Source organism: Nilaparvata lugens, chromosome 7 (assembly GCF_014356525.2).
Source record: "Nilaparvata lugens isolate BPH chromosome 7, ASM1435652v1, whole genome shotgun sequence".
Lineage (NCBI taxonomy): Eukaryota > Metazoa > Arthropoda > Insecta > Hemiptera > Delphacidae > Nilaparvata > Nilaparvata lugens.
Window position 1 is genome coordinate 13,238,664 of NC_052510.1, and position 26,359 is coordinate 13,265,022.

The window sequence follows — 26,359 nt, forward strand, 5'->3', positions numbered from 1 at the left end:
AACTATTGTTAATAATATAACACTATTAAAGCTTGTTACATCCGATTTAAATTTATATTTTTCAATTTTAAACTAATTACCTATAGACGATGAGTATCATAGTTCTGGTATATATTTTGGTGCATAACAATACCACAATCAGTCATGTATCGGAAATATATATCAGCAATGAAATGGTTATCTTCTGAAAACACAAATTTGAATTTGTGTTTTCATTATGGAAAAGTACCACAACATCACTCACAACACAACTGTAATGTTATCTTCTGCCTAATGTATCTAAATGTCTTCTTCTTCTTCCTCCTTGCCTTTTTCCCATTATTTGGGGTCGGCTCTCCTCGATCTAAGTCTCCAGTTGGAACGATCCTGGGTTGTCTGATTTGTCAGGTCCAACTGCTTCATATTTATATGAACTAAACCTAGCCATGTGAGACGGGGTCTGCCTCTGCCCCTCCGCTGTGTCTCCATATCAAGTACTTTCCTTGTCATATGATTGGTTAAACGTCTATTTACATGTCCATACCAGCGTAATCTTCCTTCCATTATCTTTTCATAGACTGGTGCCACCCGCATTGACTTCTTCATACTGCGTCTTCAATTGAATGTAGTGGTCCATTTTTAGAGAAAAATCCCTACCCTCATCGCTATTAAGCTTCTGCCAACTTATCTTTGGAGTCCTGACCTTTTTGGCCTTGAATTGGCCTGGCATGATAAATTCTGCCACTAGGATTCGGTGCTGGGAGGTGAGAGGCTCTCCTGGTATGACTTTGCAGTCTCTACATGTTTTCAACTTTTCTCTATTGGTCATTATGAAGTCAATCTGCGATGCCACATTTCCACTTCTGTAAGTAATAAGGTGCTCCTGCTGCTTAGTGAAAAAAGTATTGATTAATGCTAGATTGTGTGTTGATGCTAACTCAAGAATTTTCTCGCCTTCTGTATTAACATTTCCATAAACGTAATTGTCATGTATCCTGTTATAGACTGTTGTGGTCTGCCCTACATGTTCATTCAGGTCTCCACAGACATACGTATTTTCAGTGGAAGGTATGGTACATAAAATATCATTTATCTCTTCCCAGAATGTGTCTTTTCCAGCGTATGTACAACCTGCTTTTGGTGCATAAGCACTTATGACATTCATGCAGCATTGATTGTCTGTCCAAAGCAAATTTAATAGACATCAATCTTTCACTGACTCTTCTCACTTCCACCACCCTTTCCTGGAGATCCGTATCCACAACAATCCCAACTCCATTCTGTGCTCTAGTACCATGATATATCAGTTTGTAGCCACAGCCAATGTTCCGTGATTTAGACCCCTTCCACTTTGTCTCTTGAATACAACAAAAATTAATGCGTCTACGTTGTAGTACTTTGCCCAATTCGGTGCTGCGTCCAGTAATGACTGGCTCAATGTAGCCCACGTTCCATGTTGAAATTCGCATTCTAGGTGCTTGTGGCGGTGCTCTAATGACATTTTCGTCGCTTCTGGGGAACGCCCTAGCATTTTCTCCATCCTGAGGTTCATCGCTTACGGGGGATGCCCTAGCTCTGGAAATTGCAGTGTTATCGCTTCTGGGGGATGCCCTAGCTCTGGAAATCGCAGTGTTATCGCTTCTGGGGGATGCCCTAGCCCTGGTAATCGCTCTATTAGTTGTACTATTCATGATCAAGGAGAAAATAATTGGCTGAAATTGAAGTCCGGCTGCCACCAGACGCCAAGAAATAAGAAAAGAAAAGATTGGCCAAGAAAGGCCAGACAGAAAGAATAAAGTGAGAATGACTCAAAGCTAAGTCAGTGGAAACGTGTCATTCTAGGGTTTACAGGGCTCCGGTACCCTATCCAGTACCACCACCACTCGCCATTCCAAGAGCGAGCAGAGCACCACCAGATGACACACCAGAACACCATGATAGACGTTAGTAGGGGGAAAGTGAGAGTACTGAAGAAAAGCTGGCTCAAAGCTGCCCCCAAATCTACGTCAAAGCTGATTCTTGGTTCTAACCTTGCCCAATCCAATGTAATCTGAACTAACACCCCATTGACACCCCATTTGTCAAGATTGAACAAAAAATAAGGATCTTATGGAAAAAATTAGATCCAATTTCTTGAACAACTAAGAAACCATTAATTTAATCAAAAAGCTACAAGAATGATTTTTTTCAGTAAATCCATTTGTCAAGAGATCAGTCTAACCTAACTCAACTTTTTCTGAAACTGAGCAACAAGCACTCAGAATCTCTAATTATATTTTTATGTTGAGACCTAGCATAGCACCCTTTCTTAGGGAATACCAACCTCAGCACTAAACCCCCCCTGTGGGGGGGTGACCCTCTGTCTTTAACCAGCTAAGTTTGAACTACTTGAAAACTCACCTTCCCTCAGGTTGTATTGAGAAGAAAAAATATATAATAAAAATGTATAAGAAAGAAGTCAAGTCGGATATATTACTTGTTGATCAGAATGTACATCTTGATAAGAGTATTACCAAATATGATTATATCACTCACACACCATATATTCAACAGACATTCAATTACAATGATGAAATTCGAATTAGTTCAAAACAAGAAGATATTTATACACTTCCAAGTAGAAGTTTTCTCATAATTGAAGGCGAAATCAAAGTAAAAGATAAGAATGATGTTGAAACCAAGGACTTTTCACTTATCAATAATGGAGTTGCATACCTATTTGATGAAATCAGATATGAATTGGGAGGGGTTGAGGTTGATCACACACATAAAGTAGGATTGACAACAACCATGAAAAACTATCTACGTCAATCAAAAAATTATGGAGAATACAGGATGGAAGTTGACTGGATGGAAAAATTTAGATAAATTCTGCTTTTGCATTCCTTTGGATATGTGGTTAGGTGTAATGGAAGACTATAGAGAAGTTCTATTGAATGTTTGTCAGGAAATTGTTCTATTAAGATATCAGACTTGAATTGTATTGAATTAGAGACAGCAAAATCGGTAAAAATTGATATCACAAAACTACAATAGAAAGTACCCTACATATATGCTTCTGACACTGTTTGTCTTGATCTGCTGAGTTTAACACATAGTGATATACCAATTACCATTCTATTCAGGTCATGGGAATTGCATGAATTTCCACAATTACCTGAAACTACCAATCTTCAATGGACAGTTAAGACAACTTTGAACATATTAGAACCTCGATTCATTATTCTTGGATTTTGAAAGAATAGGAAAAATGATATAACTGCTAACAGGTCACATTTTGATTTCTGTAATCTGAACAATGTTATTATCTCTATTTAAATGCTCAATCATTCGCCTATGAAAATATTGCTGGTAATAAACATTTATTGTATCACATGTTCTCTGAATTCCAAAATGAATACTATCCTTATAACAGCAGTACATCAATTGAGTATAAAACATTTTATGAATATGCACCATTGGTTGTTATAGACTGTAGTAAGCAAAATGAACTATTGAAATCTGGAGCAATAGACATAAAGTTGACATTGGAAACAACAAATAATTTCACAGCAAAAACCAGTGCCTACTGTTTAATCCTTTATGATAATGAGTTTGAATATACACCACTGAGTGGAACAGTAAAAAGAGTATTATAAATTTGAAAAAAATCTATAAAATAACAAAAAAATTGGTTAAAAACTAGACAATATTCAAATCAAAAGTATTAATCTCCTAACCACTTCCACACTCTACAAATGTATTAATATTTTACCTTCAGCATCATCCCATTGATTACTAAACATTATCATTAATTTGTAGAATTGTTCTTGTTCTCCCACAGAATGATCTCCAACCATTTTCTTCAAATTTAATTTTAAAGCATTTTACATTATTATTTGATTTATCAGCTTCTTTTAAAGCACAAGATATTCAAATACTGACTGTGATGATATAGTATCAAATTTGCACCATCTATATGAGCTTAGATTTTTCAAATGAATTTATTTTATTAAAGTTGAATAATGCTCTTGGTCTGGGTAACCAAACCTACATTTTTTCTGGGTGTACTCACCTACATCTACAATTTCTTTCTGGGTGTACTCACCTAAACCTAAGATTTTTCACCTATATTTATTACATTTTTTTCATACCATTCTTTAAAAGAGATTCCAGAAGAAAGTGAGAATTGTTGGATTAAGTTTGGATCAGTCATATACTTCCACTCTTTTTCATTATTGAGATTGATGTTTGGTATGAAAGTTGCAGCTAATGGTATGCATTGTAAAAAATGGAAAAAATTCTGAATCAGATTTTTTATATCAACATTAATATCACTATTATTATCTTTATCATACAAATATTGACCAAATTTATCAACACTCATGATCTATTTTTATAATAAATGTTTAATAAAACCTGAGGTGAGTTTTCAAGTAGTTCAAACTTAGCTGGTTAAAGACAGAGGGTCACCCCCCCCCTCAGGGGGGGGTTTAGTACTGAGGTTGGTATTCCTTAAGAAAGGGTGATGTGCTAGGTCTCAACATAAACATATCATTAGAGATTATGAGTGCTTGTTCCTCAGTTTCAGAAAAAGTTTGAGTTAGGTTAGACTGATCCCTTGACAAATGGATTTACTGAAAAAAATCATTCTTGTAGCTTTTTGATGAAATTAACGGTTTCTTAGTTGTTCAAGAAATTGGATCTAATTTTTTCTATAAGATCCTTATTTTTTGTTCAATCTTGACAAATGGGGTGTCAATGGATTCTTAATTAGATTTACTGGAGAAAGTTATTGTTGTAATTTTTTTTAAAATCAATGGTTTCTTAGTTATTCAAGAAAAAAAAAACTGGATCTAGTTTTTTCCAAAAAAGTGGGAATAAGGATCTTCATTTGAGGTTTATTGTGAGATTAGGGGTATGGCTAGGTTAAGTTAGTTCAGATTACATTGAATTGGACAAGGTTAGAACCAAGAATCAGCTTTGGCGTAGATTTGGGGGCATCTTTGAGCCAGCTTTTCTTCAGTACTCTCACTTTCCCCCTACTGACGTTCCAAAGCAAGAGGGGAAGAAGAAAAAGAAGAAGGGCTTTGGAACAAGGGGTGTATCGGGATTTGGTTCTCCAAATCGGGTCTCCATCCCAATTTGGATATCCAGGCGCACCACGTGGAGAGCTTTCAGCTTTCTGGGCAAGTTGTTCCAAGATGTTATTTTGGAGGATACTTTGAAGCTGAAACCGATACTGTTGCACCCAATGTATCTAAATGTAATTAGTTTTAAATTTAAAATTTAAGACAAGTCACGGGTTCCTTCTTTTATAAGTTTTGTTGTTTATTTTATTATTTATTATATTACATCTATACCTTTGGTTATACTTTTACTTTTGGTTTAACTTATTTTTCGTTCAACGATATTTCTCATCACTTTGATCGTTAAAACTGGAAAATTTTGTATCTCTTCAATAAGCACTCTCTATGTTAAACGAGCCCGCACCATCTCCGTCAAAAAGTAAACTGAACTAGTCGGTGATGGCGCAGGTATGGCTTGGGCAACAAACACGGTGATGGTGCTGATGCGATGCGGTAGTATGTGTCCCTACACGTTTGAAAGCATTTGTTTTCTCACCCGCCATAGTACATCCGTCACACGGCCATGCCACGGCTCGGGCTCGGTGCGGATATGTGTGTCCCGGCCATAGATTTTCTGTTGCTTAAATTAAAAAGTAATGTCAGTAAAAACTTGCTGCTGAGTTCCCATTTTGTTTTTTCCATAGCCACCTAACATATGGCATAATACTCTGGGGTAACTCCACTGGCTCGGACAGAGTGTTTAAATGGTAAAAGAGAGCTCTGAGATGTACTGTATCTGTGGGCAGATTCCTACAGGGAGTACCTCAAGAAATTGAAAATAATGACAGTAAGCTTACCCAGTTTGTACATATATAGCTGTATAACTTACATTAAAGAAAATATCAATAAATTTACAACCAGAAAATCTATTCATGCACCTAACACCAGAAAAAACACAATTCCAGGCTAACTAAAAACCACAAAAGTCATAATTATGTAGGTATTGAACTCTTTAACGCCCTTCTCACCAGTGCCCATACAGTACCCTTGGTGAAGTTCAAGTAAGTATTAGGTAACTGGATCAAGGGAAAGGCTTTTTACTCAATCACAATTTAATGAATGTAGGAAATCTGACTTACTGTTTGATTAGATAAAAATATTAGAATTACTAATTATTGTTATAAGTAAGTTAATTTAGTGTTGTAAAATAATTTGTCGTACCGTTTAGTTTGGAAATTTTATTAGCATAGTCTTTGTTTTTTGTGATATTCCAGTTGTTAAATCTCACTTCGCATTTTTCCTCATTTCATTTTTGTATTTAGTGCACATGTCTCAGCTGTTAGTTCAATGCTTGACGTCAGCTGCCTACTAGATTATGTCTGCTCTGGTGGAAGAAATTAGCATTCTCTTGGGTTTTAATTTAGCGGTTTATATATATTTTTTATTTTGAATATGTTTATTTCTTATTTCTTTATTTTGCATAATTACTGCGAGGAGATTCTTATCTTTGAATTCTTCATCTCTTTTGGCATATTTGTTGTTAGCGGTTCATGTTGGCATTGGTTTTTGCCGTGATCCTGGTTTTACGTTTTGCTCTGACTCACTTCCTTCTTCCGCTTGTTAAAATGTCTTCAACTTCTACACCTTGCTTGGGTCTTGTAAAAAATGTTTATTTTTCATCCCCTTTTTAAATATGTAGCCTTTCAGCATTATAAAAATTGTTCTCTTATGTTTTTTGATCATTCAAAACATAATTCCCAGTTTTAAAATGCTTCCTGCTCAGTTTAGTTTGCATTTGCTTCCAGTTGCAACATGCTCATGTTGACAAGGAAATTCTCAACTTATCAAAGTTTTCATCAACTTCTTCATCTCGAGATTGTACTAAATCCATTTCCTGCTTTATTCACGATGAATAAAGGGGATCTCTACTCATCACTTCATCATCTCAGGGATTGTACTAAATCCATTTCCTGCTTTATTCACGTTGGATAAAGGGGATCTCTACTCATTAAATTCATCATCTTGTGGAGTCTACTTCCAATCCTGTCCTTACGCAGTTAAGGAAGGGTCCTTCTGCTTACCTATATTCATGGAAATTTCTACTCTTCGAGGTCTTCTGTCCAAGTCGCATGCCGAACATCTGCTGTAGCCAACTTCACTTCTGAGAAGCATTGAGCTGTATCCACTGTTCCAGTTACTGGGAAATACCATTCAGGTCAAGTTTTTAATTCTTTTTATTCATGTATTTAAGTCTTTAATAAGGATTCATTCATTCCCTTTTTTAATCACTTGTTCAACCTTTACTATTTATGTTAGGTTATGTCCTCAAGTTTGAGATCTTAATCATAACTTGTCAAGTACAGTCTTCATACAAGTATTTTTGACTATTGAATGATTTTTTCTATTCCCGGCTTTGTCAACTTTTTCTATTCCCGGCTTTGTCAACTCAATATCATTGATTATCTTGTCTAGTCCATGATAAATGACTAAACATAAACAAATGTATTCTTTAACTCTTGATTGACCTATGTCAAGTTGTTAGGTTGCTTAATATTTTTGTAACCTCACTTTCATTTTATTGTTTTTATTATCTTCAAGTATTCAACTTGAGTTACTTCTTAGTAATCAATTCTTAGTTATTTTTCTATATTTTTGGATCTGCACTTGAAGTTTAGGTGTAATTTCAGTTTTAAAATTTCATATCTTTATCCCATTTGTTTACATTTTTAGGCTAGCTATTAACCTAGCTCTTTCTCTTTTTTACTTTCTTTCAAAATCACATTTCTTTAATTACCATTTGGAATATCTGTGTTTCAATAATGAAACTTCAAATTTGTACACTTCATGATTATTATTAATTCACTCCAGATTGTTTTAGGTTCACAGACAAACATTTGTTTAATCCTGGTTTTTGTTACGGTATACTATTTTTAATATTTTTTTTTAAATTGATTTATTTTTCTTAGCTTCAACCTTTAAATTTTCCAAATTCCTGTAATAATTTTTTATTGAGCTCTTCTGAGTGTCATTTTCAAATAATTTGCTATTTTTCTATTATTTCAATTTTTTAAACTTCATTGTTTTCTTGGTCTGACATCAGACATAATAATTATCAACTTTTTAGAAATTGTGGATTTAAGTTTCAATTTGAAAGCACTCTTAAGCATTTTGCACTTTATCTTTGTTCTCTAGGAATTTCTTATGAAATTTCTATTACTTGTTGTTGGTTATTGTTTTAATTGCAATATCATTCATATATTTTTTGATTATCTATTGTAATTAATTCCACCTGAATTATATTTTTTACCTTTTTCAATATAGTCGTTTGAGCATTAAAATTGCTTATTCAACTACTTTGGTGTTGACAACCTTTTTTCCTTTTATCTGCAATCCCTTGAGCTACCAAAGGTGCCATCTACCCTTTTGCATGGACAAGCTATTGGCCAAGGCAAGTGCATGCACAAGGGTGCACCGGTATTTATTATATTGATTTTTCCTGTCCATCTATTCTAATAATTAGCCTTTCAATCATTTCCTCTATCTTCATTCATTTATACAGTCCACTAGTTTTGGGCAGAAAATGCAATACCATTAAAGATATAAGTGATGCAATGTAACTCACTCTCCATCTCTAGCACCATCATCGTTATCATCCAGCTCATACTGGACTTAAAATACGTACTTATGTTGAATAAGTTGTCTGAAATAAATTGAAATTGAAAACACAAACTGAACTTTATAACCACTTTTATGAAAGTGGTTGACAATTTCAATTTTGTGTTTTTACAATTTAAATTTTAATGATTGAGCGACTACTACGAAACTGATACAGGAAAAATATTAAAACCAGAAGTGTTCATTAACAATATTACGTGATTTGACCGGTTTAATATTGAGGGCCTCGTTTATAGACGATTTATAGAAGTGAGCTTGAACTTGTATAACTGAACCAATCTGATTGGTTCCTGTTATTGGATGCTAGTTGCTTGGCAACCAATCATACTTGTCTTGAGTTGGTTCTCAAAAATGAATGGTTTATACAGCCCTGAGAGATCACATTCTGTTTTATTCAATAGAACTTTCTAAAGCACATAGAAGGCGCGCTTGCCACGTCTCCAAAATAAAAAAAAATCTGGTTGAATTACTTAGCATGAGTATGCAGATACTCAGTTTAAACAGATAAATGTCAGCTGTTCGTTTAAACCCCGAATGAAACTCATAATGATAATATTGGCAACCATATCTACAAGTGAAAGTGGTATAGCGTTAAATGTAGACGGTGCATATGGCCCTAAGTAAAGCGGCCCATACACTGCTCGTGCATTGCACATCCTGCCATTTTTGTATTGGCACGACCAGCTTGGCATGGCACGATGAGCGCCATACACTGCAAATTCAGTTCGCTCCGTGCCGTGCTAGAAGTCGGTTGTGAAAGTGATATTTTTTGGCCTGGCGCGACGGAAATCAAACCTTTCCGGATTGCCATCGTGCCGTCCAATGCAGGACGTGCTTAGCACGACATTCCTCAAACACTGGCACGATCCTTCCTTTTTTGGCCCGTCCTGCAAGCACGACATGCAATGCTGGACCACTGTGTATGAGCCGCTTAAGTTAGAATACGCACATCAGAAGTGCGCTCGCCTCCGTTAATAATTATATTAATTTGAGAAAGGCGGCGCGCCTCCTATGAGCTTTGAGCTCAATACAAACGCAAGATGCTAATTTTTAGGATTATGGTAGAATTGCAGCTTATATTATGGTCATGTGATTGGAAAAATCAATAAATATGTTCTAGCTTCACAAGACACACTTTGAACCTGGTGTAATAAACATCAAAGAAAATAACAGATTTGTGAAACATATAAAAAAATAGCTAAAGCCTATTATTTATATAATATTTTACTACTCATCACTACTTGATATTTCTGGTAAAAACGCTTTAGTTGCTTATTTTGATACTCGCCTGCTCTTCTAAATGATGTTAATGTTTCTCGCAGTGCTGATTTCAACTCCAGACATCCAGCTTTTGCAGCATGATAAAGCATTGCATATTCACCGGAAACCTGAAAACATATATTGAAAATTATCGAAGATAAACGCAAGATTAAAGAAAAAATAAAGGGTACTATGGTATTATTGATAACCTATACTGCAATCAAATTCTAAAATTACATTGAAAGTTTGTAAAAGAATAAGCATACATGAATTGAAAGGATTCCATCAATAGCATAAAATATCAAGTACGCTAAAAGAATAATAATACTGAATCTACAAATTAGTGAGTAATAATTTCAAGAAATACACTTAAGAAGCTGATTCAAGATTTCAGAAGCAGATAGTAGAAAAAATACTATCAGGAATTACCATCTAAAAACTATTAAAAATAGTCTTTACTACTAAAAATAGTTTTACTATTTAAAATCTACTATCTGATTTTAGCCCCCTGTGGGTTGGGGGAGCTTTGAGTCGAACATTGTACTTAAGAATGTGTTGAAAACCAGAATTCACCCACAGTATCCCTGCTTGTCGTAGGAGGCGACTAAAAGGGACCCCAAGGCAACTCCAGAAGTTGTCTTGCCTTCAAACCCACGGGATCTGCCCCATAAGGGCAGTTTCGGAGTGGCAATAAGAAAAACCCAAGAGACCATAGATAGGTGAAACTCAAGGCACAAATGTAGGTCAAGAGGCTGAGTCGAGGGTGACCAGGTGCCCTAGAGACAATTTGGCGACCCCTCCTTCAGCGGAAAGACCTACAAAAAAAACCAGGAGTAGAACTCACGTAGGTCACGAGTTTGTGGGTGGAGAGGCCAAAACTCACCACTGCTCGAAGAATGGCGGCCATTCAGGCAAAACCTCTTGGGAGAGGTGAGGCTTTTGACCCTGCAGAGTTTCGGTGTGCAAAAAGAAAAACCCAAGAGACCAGAGATGGGTGAAACTCCAGGCATAAATGTGGGTCAATTGGCAAAGTCGAGGGTGACCAGGCGCCGGGCGCACTAGAGACAGTTTGGCGTCCCCTCTCTCAGCGGAAAGACCTACAAAAAGGCCAGGAGTGGAACTCACGTTGGTCACGAGTCACGAAACTCCAGGCACAAATGTGGGTCAAGAGGCTGAGTCAGGAGTTGGCGGGCGCCCTAGAGGCAACTTGGCCACCCCTTCCTCAGCGGAAGGACCTTCAAAGAAGGCCAGGAGTGGAACTCACGTAGGTCACGAGGACTAATCAGTCTGAAGAGACTGCCAAGCATATCACACTGGATTGCGACAGTTAGTATGGACAGTTAGGATTGCGACTGGGATGTTAGTATAGGGAAAAACTCCTGGTTCTTGTAAAGAACATAGGTATTGGTTTGCCTAACTAACATACTACTTGGGAACACAATAAGCTTCGGTGTGGGGTTCTTTGAACCTTTGGATCCTTGAATCCGTCCCTTCAAAAATCATAATCATATCTGATTTTATTATGGAACTGATTCAAGATTTCAGAAGCAGATAGTAGAAAAATTATCAGTTTGAAATATTGACATGAAGATAGTTCAATGTTTGATTTTTATTAAATCTTTACATCATCAAAGCAAAGAGTATCATTTTACCTGATAAGCAAAGAGAGGATATTCGGGATGAGCTAGCTTTGTCTGATGAATGATGTCCAAGTACGCCAAGCCTGGTTTCACCATTAGCATATCACAGCCCTCTTCCACATCACGAGCCTGAAAAATTGAACAATTCACGGTTTAAACAGTATATTCTAATTCTGTTTTTATTTAGTACAATACCTAATGCACAATGAAAAATGAAAATAGATGAATGATACAGGAAATATAGATATGAAAATAATATAAAGAAATAAATAGTGAAATTAATATCAAAAGGAATAACAAAATCGAAATAGCTTCAATTTTAGTTATTTATGAGAACAATATTATCTTCTTAGTTATATTCTTCTATAGTGAGATAAACTTTTAACTCCCAGCATTGATGATATTTGATATTTAAAGCATCCAGTAACCTCCTATTAAAGGGGTATAAGGACTTGTCATGTCAATTTTAAAGTTGAGTCATTTTACTTTGATACCTCCCTCGCGTTCGCTACCTTTCAGCCTGCCGCTCTGCTCTGCTCCCCATGCCACGCATCAACCAAATGAGTGGTTGACCCACCCGCCACTAGGGTGCGCCTCAGTCGCCACCACCCGTTCCTGCGTTTCTATTGGCCGAGCACTGCCGGCCAATAGCAGCGCAGGTGAACTCGGGGACTGTGAATAAAAGGGGGCTACTCAGCTACCCTCAATAGCACTTGCTCACTAGCAGCCTTCCACTGAAGAGCCAGAAGAGACCACCAGCCGAGACCACTACCAGAGACCACTACCAGCCGAGACCACTACCGAGACCAGGAGCAGAGCAGCGAGCAGGCCAATGAGGGAACCACGGTGAGACTAACCGCAACCTGAGGTGTCTTCCTTGTCTACTACCCAGCCGATGCCTAGGAGGAACCAAGCCGGCCGCCGAATCCAGAAGAGGAGGGCCCTACGTCGGCTTCGCCAGGTGGAGGAGAGGCTGAGGCTGTACACCGCCGCGCCAGCTTTGCCCCAAGACTTAGCGCCCCAGCCTAACAACTGGCGCTGCGCGGGTTGGGTGCCGAACCGACATCGGAGTGTGTGCAGTGGAAGCCTACGACCCTGCCTGCCCGGGGTTTGACCGAAGGCCCCTTCTAAACAAGGAAGTGGTCGAGGAGGTCCTCCTGGCGGAGATTCGGCACGACCTCTGGCTAGTAGATCACCCGGTCAGCCCTCTCCGTAGCCCGGGTAAACCAGAGTGGAGACTGCGAACCATTGACTTGAGCCACTGCCGGCCTGCTCTTGCACCAGACGGACCTGCCCGGGACCCTCGCGCGGCGTGGTATCACACCAGTCGACGACATCTAGCCTGCCTTGGTCCCTTTTCAGGGCCACCAGCAACAATCTTGGTCCCTTTTCAGGGCCACCAGAAGCCATTTTTTTCAGACAGTGGTAACAAACCCCTCGCTCGACCCGACTGACTAGCCCAATTGATGAACGAGCCACACCTTCCGCCATATCAATTATTGGCGCCTGCCAACGTGGGGCCACTCACTGTATGGAGATACAGTAACCAGTTACCACTGTCAAAACTTTTTTTCAAACAAAATGTCAACCTAAATTTTCAACTAAATGTATGTCTTAAATTTTTCATCTAAATGTATGTCTTGAATTTTTCACACAATAAATTCAAACTTATTTTCTTTCAACAAAATGTGTCTCTGAATCTTCCAATTCAGAATACCTGTCTGGGAACAGGCAATTTCCCAGTGGCGCCCATAACACCTGAACATGGTAGCGACTAGAACCGGAGCCGGAGACAGTGGAGATACGACCACCAAAGATTCGATGCAGTCAACCAGCCAGCACACCGAGTCTACATTCGCCGGCTGGCCTGCACAGACCACCGGTCAAACCGACAGCAGCACGACGCAGCCGCCCGCTTCCACCAGCAAAACCAGGGCAACGCAGCCACCCGCCTTCACCAGCAAGCCCGCTCAACCAACCACCCTGCAACCCAGCGCGCTGACCGTCAACCTGCCTGCTCCACCGTCAACCTCTAGTCACGCCACTACCGCAACCAGCAACATGGCCAACTTACCGGCTCCAGCCGTCAGCTACACCAGCAACCTCAGCCAGCTGACCAGCATAGCGACCCTGCTACCGTTCTTCCGTGGCAAGCTCCATGAAGACCCCATCATCTTCATGCGACAGTGCACCGAGCTGCTACAGGGTCACCACATTCCCAGCTATACCTGGGTCATGCTTCTAAAAGCGCAACTACAAGACGACGCCGCCGCCTGGTGGAGAGACTACGGAGAATTCGTCACCACCTGGGAACAGTTCCATGACCGACTTCAGGCCCGTTTCTCGGGAGCCCATAAAATCGCAGCCGCTCACACGGAATTTTATGGCACCACCCACAAACCAAACCAGCCAGTGGAGCGATTCATCCGTCAGAAGCTCCAACTACAGCAGCACTTAGGAACCAACCTGGCTGAAGACGAGGTGATCGCCCTGCTCATCGGTCAGCTGAGTTCCGAGCTTCGCACCCTAGTTCGAGCTGCTCGTCCCACGAACTATGAAGAGCTGATCATGATCGCCAACGACCTGGAAACCGACCTCAACAGTCGACCAAAATATAAGCCGCCTCAACCTACGGCACCCGCAGGGCCACCCCATCGAGAGCCGCCGCCGAGGTTCAACTACAACCAGCTTCCTCAGTGTCATTACTGCCCGGCCAAGCATTTTCATCGTGACTGCCCAGAACTCGCGAAGAAACGGCAGGGAAACGGCGATACTGGAGAGACTCGGACTCCACCCCTCCAGCACGGAAAGTAGGAGTCCACTACACTAACGATGAGGTGCAAGACCTGCAGCGCCAGCCTCGCAGGTCACCACCCCAACTACAAGCGATAACCGTCACCGAACCGGCCAGCCAGTCATTCCTTGGTCATGCCACCGTGGATCCTGCCAGCGTCACCAAGCCTCCTTCCAACGTCACCGAAGACCCCTCGCTCTTCTCAGCTGACTATCCATGATACCGGAGACTATCCATGGTACCTAGCAGCCGCACCTCCACGGGCTATCAAGAATGACCCAGTACCAGTCGTCACCCGGGTCACCGTCTCACAACAGCAACCGCGTCCGGCACACCCTTGCGCGTCAACCACCCAGCCATCACTCATGACAGTCTCACTCACAACGGATTGATCGCCTACCCGTCACGCCACCGTAGACCCTGCTAGCATCGCTAAGTCTCCTTCCAATGTCACCGAAGACCCCTTGCTCTTCCCGGCTGACAGAGACTCTCCACAGCACCCAGCAGCCGCGCCTCTACTAGCCCGCGAGAGGACAGCATCACCAGCCGACGATGAGTGCGTCATCGACCACCAGCCTGGGGAGGGACATGCAACTGTGACCCACATGCACCCGCCACCTACCGGGATCACTGTCATGGACCAGGTCACCAACGCTGACCCAGCCGCATTCAGCCACCAGGTCACCAACACTGCCCCAGCCGCAGTCAGCAACCAGGTCACCAACACTGACCCAGCCGCCGTCAACCAGCCGGTCACCAACACTGCCCCAGCCGCAGTCAGCCACCAGGTCACCAACACTGCCCTGGCCGCAGTCACCGACAAGGTCACCAACACTGCTGCCCCAGTAGTCAACAACCACATCACCAGCCCTCCGCCCAGCCAAGCACCGAACCTAGCCTTGATCCAGTTAGATGGACAGACTCTACCCCGGATCCCTGTCATCCTCACAGGTAAACAACTACACGCTCTACTCGATTCAGCCGCAACGCACAACTTCGTGAGAGCTGCCCACCTCGACCACGGTACACGGATCCAACCGCTGAAGCTACCTGTACTGCTGGCCAACCGTCCCACTAGCTGCGAAACGGCCATACAAGGACATCTGGAACTCCAGATCCAACAGCACATTCAAAATATTCCCTTCCTAGGTCTACCTGACCTATGCGAAGACATCATCTTGGGATGACCATGGTTTCGGGAGAATAAGGCAGTGCTTGACTTTGAGCAAGACAGGCTAATCTACGGCAAGACGCAGCGAGATACGATCTTCTGGATAGCGCAACCACCAGTCTCAGTAGAGATGAACACTCACCTGGTTGACAAGTTACTAGAAGACACGCCCAGCGACCAGCACCGACGGTTAACAGTATTACTGCAACAACACGCAAAATTGTTCATGGAGCAGATGCCACCCTCCATCACCACGGCCGCCACCATGACAATTCAACTCAACAGCTCAGAAATACGCAGCCAGCGGCCTTACCGATACTCACGGGAGAAACTGCAAATTATCGAGTCCAAAGTTGCCGCCCTCAAGGAACGCAACCTGGTAGAAGCCAGTGATTCGCCTTACAACTCTCCAATCGTCGTTGTCCCCAAGAAGGACGGCACATCACGGTTCTGCATCGATTACCGATGGCTGAATTCCATCACCGTTCCAGCCACGGCACCGCAGATGACCCTACAGGACGTCATTCGAAGCCTGGGAACTTCAAAAATATTCAGCTCACTCGACCTACGGATGGGATACTGGCAGGTACTACTCGCACCCCAGTCTCGACCTTACACGGTCTTCACCACTCCCTACGGCGAAAAGCTACAATTTAAGGTCATGCCTTTCAGCCTACAAAATGCACCCAGCTGCTTCCAATCCATGATGAACAAGGTACTGAGTGGATACGTCGACAAGTTCTGCTACGCTTATCTCGACGACATCATTGTGTACTCGGATACCTGGGAAGAACACTTACTCCACTTAGCCAAAGTGTTTGAACGGTTAAATCTATACAATCTCTCTGTCTCAGCAGCAAAATGCCAGATCGGCCGCAAGCAACTTGAATACCTCGGTCACATAATCACCTCTGAGGGCAACCAAGCAAAACCACAGGCTATCCTAGCTGTGACTTCTGCCCAACCACCCACCACCAGAAAGAAACTGCGAGAATTTCTCGGAGTAGTCGGCTGGCTACGAGAATTTTTACCCAATGCCGCTGACGTTTGTGCGCCTCTGTCTGAGCTACTTAGCACGAAGACACGATGGAAATGGTCACCAACAGAAGAGACAGCTTTCCGCCGCCTACAAGCATTGACCGCCAACATCCCACCACTCTGTCGACCAGATTTCTCCAAGACCTTCATCCTACAGACAGACGCCAGCAAAGTCGGTATAGGGGCTGTCCTATACCAAGAAATCAACAATGACCATAAGGTGATCGCATACGCCAGTGCCAAGCTGAACCACACGGAACAACAGTATCACAGTAACAAACAAGAGTGCCTTGCAGTTGTCTGGGCAATAAAGCAATATCGCCCTTACCTGGAAGGCAGGCCATTTATACTCCGTACCAACAATAAGGTGATTACCTGGTTACAAACTGCAAAGGACAGCCGCGCCAAACTCACTCGATGGGCCCTGCTCCTACAAGAATTTGACTTCACCCTAGAACACTGCCCGGGTAAAGAGAATCAGTTCGCCGACACACTGTCACGGCAACCCGACAACGAAAAAGTTGAGAAGACCAGTCAACAACTAGAACGAACCATGCCTCCCGACATCCTGCCAGTCACCAGTGAACCTGCTACGCTAGCAAGCATTGCAACCAAAACTGAACTGTTAGAAGAGATTCGGAAAGCACAGGCCACAGACGACCAGATCAACGCGCAGGTGCAACGATGGATGGAGATCTAACCCCGACCGTTGGAGGATCAACCGGGAACTGATCAAGTATTCCTCACCAGTTACCGCCTACACAACCGACTCTGGGAGAAGAAGACATGCAATGGTTGGCGAATAGTCATACCGCCCAACTTTCGCACCCGGCTACTGTTCCGCTATCATGTTAGGGGAGACCCTTCTGGTCTTATTTCTGTAATTATTGACCACAACCCACCTGTTGGGGGAGACCCTTCTGGTCTCACTTCTGTAAAATTATCGCCCAATAGCACTTTTGTATATTTTGTAAACATTGTATCTTGTTTTTTGCAATCAATAAATTCTCGCCGTGGCTACCTCAAACGGGGGGGGAATTGATACCTCCCTCGCGTTCGCTACCTTTCAGCCTGCCGCTCTGCTCTGCTCCCCACGCCACGCATCAACCAAATGAGTGGTTGACCCACCCGCCACCAGGGTGCGCCTCAGTCGCCGCCACCCGTTCCTGCGTTTCTATTGGCCGAGCACCGCCGGCCAATAGCAGCGCAGGTGAACTCAGGGACTGTGAATAAAAGGGGGCTACTCAGCTACCCTCGATAGCACTTGCTCACTAGCAGCCTTCCACTGAAGAGCCAGAAGAGACCACCAGCCGAGACCACTACCAGAGACCACTACCAGCCGAGACCACTACCGAGACCAGGAGCAGAGCAGCGAGCAGGCCAATGAGGGAACCACGGCGAGACTAACTGCAACCTGAGGTGTCTTCCTTGTCTACTACCCAGCCGATGCCTAGGAGGAACCAAGCCGGCCGCCGAATCCAGAAGAGGAGGGCCCTACGTCGGCTTCGCCAGGTGGAGGAGAGGCTGAGGCTGTACACTGCCGCGCCAGCTGCGCCCCAAGACTTAGCGCCCCAGCCTAACAACTGGCGCGCGGTTCTGGATGCGCGGGTTGGGTGCCGAACCGACATCGGAGTGTGTGCAGTGGAAGCCTACGACCCTGCCTGCCCGGGGTTTGACCGAAGGCCCCTTCTAAACGAGGAAGTGATCGAGGAGGTCCTCCCGGCGGAGATTCGGCACGACCTCTGGCTAGTAGATCACCCGGTCAGCCCTCTCCGTAGCCCGGGTAAACCAGAGTGGAGACTGCGAACCATTGACTTGAGCCCCTGCCGGCCTGCTCTCGCACCAGACGGACCTGCCCGGGACCCTCGCGCAGCGTGGTATCGCGCCAGTCGACGACTACTAAACATCTAGCCTGCCTTGGTCCCTTTTCAGGGCCACCAGCAACAATCTTGGTCCCTTTTCAGGGCCACCAGCAACAAACTTGGCCCTTTTCAGGGCCACCAGAAGCCATTTTTTTTCAGACAGTGGTAACAAACCCCTCGCTCGACCCGACTGACTAGCCCAATTGATGAACGAGCCACACCTTCCGCCATATCAACTTTTAATTGATAAAAGCATTGGAGGATGAGTGATTGCCGTTGAAATGCTCATTAAACTCACGTATCGAAAAGAAACAACATTTATTTAGCTCTTTTTTAATTCACTTCTAAATTTTTTGAATTCTAAAATGTTTTTATGTTCAGGCAAGGCATTGTAAAGACTGATACCCGAACTCCTAGCCCCTCTAGCGAAAAGAGTAGTTCGATGATGATCATCTCTAAGATGATGGCGTCTCCTTGTTTCGTATAAATGTATTGCCAATCCTCTTGTCATATTGCTCTCATTTTTCTTAATTAAGGAGATACATTCATAAATGAAAAGGCTGGGAAGAAGAAGAATTCCCAGCTCCTTGAAGAATGGCCGGCAGCTTGTTCTCACTGTTTCACCTACCATAACTCTAATGGCCCACTTTTGAACTCTAAATATTTGAATGGATTCTGAAGTGATATATGGCCACTCCATATAAGGAGAATAAAACAATGCATGGTAGACGCTTTTCAAATTCTGAATATTAAACAGACCTATAAGGCTAGGCGCACATCGATTAGTCAAGACAAGACAAGACACGTTTAGTCACAATACTTCACATTGCTGCTTATGACGCAACTCACACTGATTAGTCATTGCAATCAGACATGTCTTCATAAGCAACAATGTGAAGTATTGTGACTAAACGTGACTAGTCTTGTCTTGTCTTGACTAACCGATGCACGCCCAGCATTACACTTCGAATTACGAAAACAGCAGAGTTCAGTCTCCTTCTCAAATAATCGATGTGAGGCGAATCTAAAAAGAATGCTGACACTTTGAAGTGAAACTCACTAAATTGTTAGTGTTTTTTTGTTTTGTTTTTTTTTGTAACATTTTTCGCTTCGTTTGGTATTTACAGCTTACAATTCGATAAAGTGGTTGACTTTATCTTTTTCTACGTTCTAAGAGGAATAAATAGATAATAATTTCCCCACTGTTTTGTTTTATGACCATGACAATTCAACAATATAGATTGTCTAGTATGGTGTTTAATACAAGATAATTTAATGTCCATACACTAGAACGAAAGTGAAAACATCTTGTTGGGCACGATTCGTACCTTCAAGAGTCGGCAGATGTTCATGTTGATCTGGCTATTTTAAAAATAATTTACAATAAATTACCACATTTGAAAAACATGAAAAGCTTCTCCGAAATCAGTTCGAAAAAATACATCAAAATGTGGGTTTATTACTTTTGCAATATAATAGTAGTAAAATCATACAAAACAATTTGTTTGATGAATCACAGATAACACTGTAGAATGATTACTTGATAAATTTTGGATAAAAACTTTAATAATACATTTAGGGCCGGTTTCCGAGATAAATTGGAAAATAAAGGTTTATTTTGCTGCAACTATAATTTACAGCGACCACGCCCCGTTTTGGAAAGCCAATTTTCTGACTCCAGCTGTTTGAAGTCTAGATCTTACCTAAATCGTGAATTCGGAAACCTGCCCTAAAAGATGCTAAAATAACTTAGTTGTGTAAAAAGTGTGCAAAACGAAATAGAATATGAACGAACTTAGTACTTCTATTTAGTTTAGCTAAATGTATGAACGCGTGTCACTCAAAAAAATTTTCCTAACTCAATTTTAATGAATAGTATAGTACCTACCTGTTTATATTGATAAACCAGGTGTGAACTTTATTGTAAACATTAGCAAGCATTTATTCTAAACATTTTGTTGATGAAGTTGAGCTCGACAATGAGCTACAGTGAGATTCACTACAAACTGTCAGCAAACCTCATAAATAATAATAATGCTTCCCATTCAACCAATGCTAACTGTATGAAGTGGGATTCGAGATTGTTCCAACACAAATTTCCAGCAGTCGATAAAAACTCTCAAAAATAGTCAAATAGTAGTAGTCAATAGTGGTTTGTCAAAATAGTTTATTGATTATAGGAAAAACTCTCCTGAATAATAATAAGTCGAGAGGATAGAATAGAAATAATACGCAACATTATCAATATTAGACATACTCAATTATTCAACATTTTAACATTTTTTTTCAATTACTTAACATTTATCAATATTAGACCCATTTGGATTTGCTTTACTGAATATGCATGCCAACATGAGCTCTAGGCTTGTGCATGGGTAATGAGGCGGATGATGGTGAGAGATGAATGAACCTACAGTTTTAGGTGGGTTCCGAACCACCGGGAAGCAATTTTACAACTCATAAATCATATTCAGAGGAGTTGGCTCAAGCGGTCACCCTTCCAACGGGAGTTCTAGGCGCATGATTTTTAAATAAGAGATAGCTATTATCAGAGCTGAGTCAAATCGCTCCCTCACGATTAACAACAAGGTTATAGAAATGAGTGAAATTTAAAAAAATCCTCAAGTAACCTTCTTATATAATTATTAATTCACAACATGTTTTGACGAATTATAAACATTTTCAAGCGCAGATGCAAATGTTGCTGAACATTAATTGTAGATATTTTCATGCTCAATCTTTTCCACTTGAAATTTTTGTTTGAATTGTATCTGAAGCCTGATAATTGGGAATCTAAAATTAAACTTTGCATAGATGAGGCGGAGCTCCTGAAATTTTTACAGATATGGGGCTTGTGGCAGTTGATAGAGCTTATCAATAACTATTCTAGGTGTACATTTGATAAAAATCGTTGGAGCCGTTTTCGAGAAAATCGCGAAAAACCCTGTTTTTAACATCATTTTTGCCGCCATCTTGAATTGCATTTGATCGAAATTGTTTGTGTCGGATCCTTATATTGTAAGGACCTTAAGTTCCAAATTTCAAGTCTATCCGTTGATTGGGAGATGAGATATCGTGTACACAGACACACATATACACACACACATACAGACCAATACCCAAAAAAAACACTTTTTTGGACTCAGGGGACCTTGAAACGTATAGAAATTTGAAAATTGGGGTGCCTTAATTTTTTTCGGAAAGCAATACTTTCCTTACCTAAGGTAAGGCAGTTGATAAGGGCAAGGAAAGAAAAAATTGCCTTTTTCTCAAAACTTGGATTTTTGAGTTGTAGTAGTGTTGAACTAGGCCAGCGTTTTATTAAGCAAGAAATTATTATTTTAAATAATTTCATAATGAATTTTCATTATTAAGATAAATATTTTGTTAATTAATTATGAATTCTACACTGCTAAAAGGCGATCTGGCAACAGAGCAAAGAGAGAGAGAGAGCTCTCTCAATTATATTTTATTAAGCAAGAAATTATAATTTTATAAAATGTCATAACGAATTTTCATAATTAAGATGAAATATTGTGTTGATTAATTAGTCACATAACTTTAAACTGTGTGCATTCTGTATCTTGTTAACTGTTGATCAGCTGTTTAACATATAAAAAGGGCACTCGAGGATTTCGATTTTTCAATAGTGGAAGTAGCCCTATAAAGGAATATGGAATTAAGTGATGTGGTGGTACATACGGCAGCTCTTGCAGCCAGGCCGGCACTGGCTGGAGGCAGCTGGTAGGCCTTGCGGTCCCCAAAGGCAGGCGCCGACTTGGCCGCGTCTCTGAACGGCCCGTAGAAGCTGGACGAGAACTTGGCCGCGTAGGAGAGCACCGCCACGCGAGACCCCAGGCCGGCCGTCACCAGCAGCTCTTTGATGGCACCGATACGACCGTCCATCATGTCTGATGGCGCTACTATGTGACACCCTGAACACATACAATGCTCTATATCAATCCATCGGGTGTCATTTGTAAGTGAACATCAAATGTGCGAGTATTTCAACTTCTTGTTATTTGTGTTTACTATCTAAAATTATCAACACATTTCAAATTTAATGATATTGCCATTTAAAAGCCAAAACCTGACCTCTTTAACCTTCTTTTTACCTTTAAAATGAACAGAGCATTTTAGACAAATTGAAATTTCGCAGATCTGAGGCACTCCCAAACCATCATGTTTGAAAGCGCTACTATGTGACAACCTAAACACACAATAGGTAGGCTATATCAATTGTACATCAATTGATTGAAATGAAACTTTATTGCCAACAAACAATAACAATTTGAATCAGTTCAGTATCAGTTTTATATATTTTCAGTATCAGTTCGAACGTCGAACGTAACGTCGAAGCTAACTTTAAAAAACTGTCTAAAGCTAACTTGGCCAAGTGGAAGTGTTCATCGTGTAAAGTTAATAAACTATCTCCTGTTACTCAAAAGCAAAACAAAATGGAACTAAATCCTGAATGCAAGAAAGAAATATTGAATGAAATAAAAGGTATAATCTCTACGGAACTTGCGTTTTTTAGGGATGAATTGAAGAAGACGAACGAAAATGTACTCGAATTGCGTAAATCAGTGGAGTTGTTCTCAGCTAAAATTGATGACTACAAGTTGATAATAGATGATTTTAAGACTGAACAATTTGTTATAAAAAAGGAAAATGAAAAACTGTCCAAGAAGGTTCACGAGATGGAATTACAAGTCATCGAGCTGCAGCAATACAGCAGGATTAACAACCTCGAAATTCACGGAATACCGCAAACGCCAAACGAAGATGTTTATGCTATAATCGAAGATATTTCAAAAACTCTCAAATTGAAAAATGATGCATTGAAGATCGATATTGCTCATAGACTCCCAACTACGAATAAACATGCTATTCCACCGATACTAATAAAATTCAATAATAGAATTGCGAAGAACAACTTGTTTTCTCAATATAAAAAATACAGAGTGAGCTGAAAAAATTGGAACCACCGGGACAGTTAAGAACCACATCAATAAATAGAAATCTACAAGACGGGCCAGTATACATAAACGAAAATTTGTCTACTTACTACCGAGGTCTGCTGAAAGGTGCTAAACTATTTGCGAAGGAAAACGGCTATAAATTTGTGTGGGTCATGAATGGTAAAATATATGTTAGAAAGCACGAAGACTCAAGACCCATCCGACTGGCAAACCACGCTGATCTAGATCGTCTCAGGTGTGATGACCCAATTTCTTCTCAAATGCGCTCCAACAGTGGTGGAGAATAAAGATACGGCTTCCCTGATTTTTACTTTATTGAACTCTGAACTGTAATGATAGCAATAGAGGAAATCTACAATTTACTTAATAAGGAGTTAAAATTAACAATGTAATTGACAACTACTGTGAATACTTACCGTCCCCAGGAAATAGACATAAATTTTTCAATATATTTCACATGAATATTAGGAGTATTGGCAAGAACTTTGATGAACTAATTTTATTTTTGAGTGATCTACGTTTTGAATTCGACATAATTGTTCTGACAGAGACCTGGTCTTGTGAAGGTATTCCATACGAACATAAGATCAATGGATATAAAACAATAAATAAATTCTCAAAGTTGAATAAATGTGATGGTATTTGTGTGTTTGTTAGAGACTGTTTTGACTTTGTAATCCATTCAGTAGATATTGATGAAGCTAACTCGCTGAGCTTGGTTGTTGAGATAGATAGTGGTATCAGGTTACTGATAATTGCAGTTTATCGCTCACCTAGCGGTAATCTAACTGCATTTTTGGATAGCCTTGAAAATAATCTTCAACAGCTAGGTGATAGAAACAGCTGTATTTTTATGGGAGATTTAAACATTGACTTGAATACTAGTAATACAGTGACCGATGAATACATACACACTTTAAATAAATATGGCTTCGAGTCTTTTATCAATTGTAACACGCGAGTAACGGAGACCACACACTCATGCATTGATCATATTTTTCTCAAGAATAGTATTAAAATAAATGAACATTCTATCGGTAATGTTTTCAAAACATCAATCACAGACCATTTCTCGACTGCTCTACACATGCACATGAAAGATAATAATCCTTTCCTTTCCTTTTTTCCTTCGTCCTGGTACCCCCAGAAGAAGGGAGTTTATTATAGAAAATATAACAAACAAAAATGAAAAATACACTTATAAAAAGAAATCTTACAAACAAAACAAATGAAGAATAATAAAAAAAAAGCAAGAATGACAAAAGATAAGAAGATTCCCTTTCAGTAGAACATTTCAAATATTACAAACCAGACGAATTATAAATTCTCCAAAACCTTCTAAAGAAGGTTTGACTGGAGGAGTCAAGTTTTACATTATATTAAAAAAAAACCATAGAAATAGTACATTGATACAATCAATCTTGATACAATCAAAATTAATTGATACATTGATAATAATTCATTTAATTGTATTGTGTAGCAATAAAATAATAAAACAATGGGATTTCAGTTGTTGCTTATCACAAACAATAATACACAAGAAAAAATATATATAAAAAAGAAAGAATTTATGAAAATCATTCAAATTCACTCAAATTATTTAACAGAAAGTGTTTCATCTTATTCTTAACAATTGAAATTCTATCCAGACCAATTAAATCATCTGGCAACTCATTGAAAATAGTTGGTACAACATAACTAAGTTCACATTTACCATGATAATTATTGTATTCGGGCACAATAAACCTCTTATAAGCAGCACCTTGTCTTCGCTCATGCAAAATTCTACTTGACATTTTAAAGTTATTAGAAAAATAATTATTTAATAAGATATCATATCTGAAAAGCTCGTTTACAGGAAGAATGCTATATTTTTTAAACAAATTTGGCTTAGGGTAACTCTCTTGTTTTGAATGAACTATTTTCAGCAAGGAATTTTGTAATCTCTTAACTCTATCAATTTCATAGCCACTTGCATTACCCCAAACATTGACACCGTATCTTACTACGGATTCAGCTAGGGCTTTATAAACAACTATCAATGTCTTCTTTGAGACAGATCGCTGTAAGTTATATAAACCAAATAGACATGAGCGAAGACGCTGGCATACACTATCAATGTGAGGACCCCACTTTAAACAATCATCAATGAAAATACCTAGATATTTTTGAATTGTAACTTGTTTGACCTTTTCATTACAAGTACAAGGAGTTCCAAAGTTATTCTCATGTAGACAATTTAAGGAATGCATAGTAATATTAGTGGACTTTGAGGTTTGACGTGGCGGTCTCATATGCATACAAGTGGTTTTTTTAAAATTCAAAGTCAAGCCATTATCATGGATCCATCTTTGCATTCTATCAAAGTCTCTTTGTAGCAATATTCTTGCTTCATCAAAACTTGTGTGGCTGGCTACCATAACTGTGTCATCAGCATACTGAAATATCTTAGTTTCCTTTGAAACACCAACCATTGTGATTACTGACACCAGATAAAGCAATGGTCCAAGATTGGAACCTTGTGGCACACCAGAGGTGACAAATTCATGGCGACTGTAGGATTTTCCTACTTTAACAGTAACCTTTCGGTTATTCAAATAATCTATTAACCAGTTAATACCTCGTCTTGACAAACCAATTTCACTCATGGACTGTACAATTTTATGAAAAGATAAAGTGTCAAACGCTTTCTTGAAATCTAGAAATAATATTAAAACATGGTAATTCTTATTTAATTTATTATTTATATAGTTACATAATTGGGATAAAAGCTGACCAGTTGATTTGTCGCGTTGGAATCCAAATTGAGCTGAAGGGATTAAATTGTGATTTTTTAAATGCATAACTAATTCATTACAAATATACTTTTCAACTATCTTATCAGGTGAAGAAAGTATTGAAATAGGCCGA

The 26,359-nt window shown here is 40.2% G+C and overlaps 2 protein-coding genes across 2 annotated transcripts in view; both read right to left on the reverse strand.

Annotated features, from left to right (window-relative positions):
- The window catches only part of LOC111055394 (delta-aminolevulinic acid dehydratase), a 36,753-nt gene that overhangs the window by 1,234 nt on the left and 9,160 nt on the right, over window positions 1-26,359 (reverse strand). The window contains exons 5-7 of the mRNA XM_022342586.2: window positions 22,170-22,402; window positions 11,615-11,731; window positions 9,991-10,090 (exon numbers count right to left, since the gene is read on the reverse strand). Coding sequence (XP_022198278.2) covers window positions 9,991-10,090; window positions 11,615-11,731; window positions 22,170-22,402 — 450 coding nt within the window. The remainder of the gene's footprint in view (window positions 1-9,990; window positions 10,091-11,614; window positions 11,732-22,169; window positions 22,403-26,359) is intronic.
- Window positions 916-2,025, reverse strand: LOC120352280. Its single transcript, XM_039432083.1, has 2 exons — window positions 1,591-2,025; window positions 916-1,548 (listed from the first exon to the last, which is right to left on the reverse strand). The coding sequence occupies exons 1-2, from the start codon at window positions 1,668-1,670 to the stop codon at window positions 1,065-1,067; spliced, it is 564 nt and encodes a 187-aa protein (XP_039288017.1). The 5' UTR covers window positions 1,671-2,025; the 3' UTR covers window positions 916-1,064.

Bases quoted from the DNA above. Each gene is read 5' to 3' on its own strand.
- LOC120352280 (XM_039432083.1), bottom strand. From the start codon at position 1,670: ATGAATAGTACAACTAATAGAGCGATTACCAGGGCTAGGGCATCCCCC. The intron at 1,549-1,590 runs GGCATCCCCCAG...TTCCAGAGCTAG, and splicing joins ACTGCGATTTCCAGAGCTAG to GGCATCCCCCGTAAGCGATG.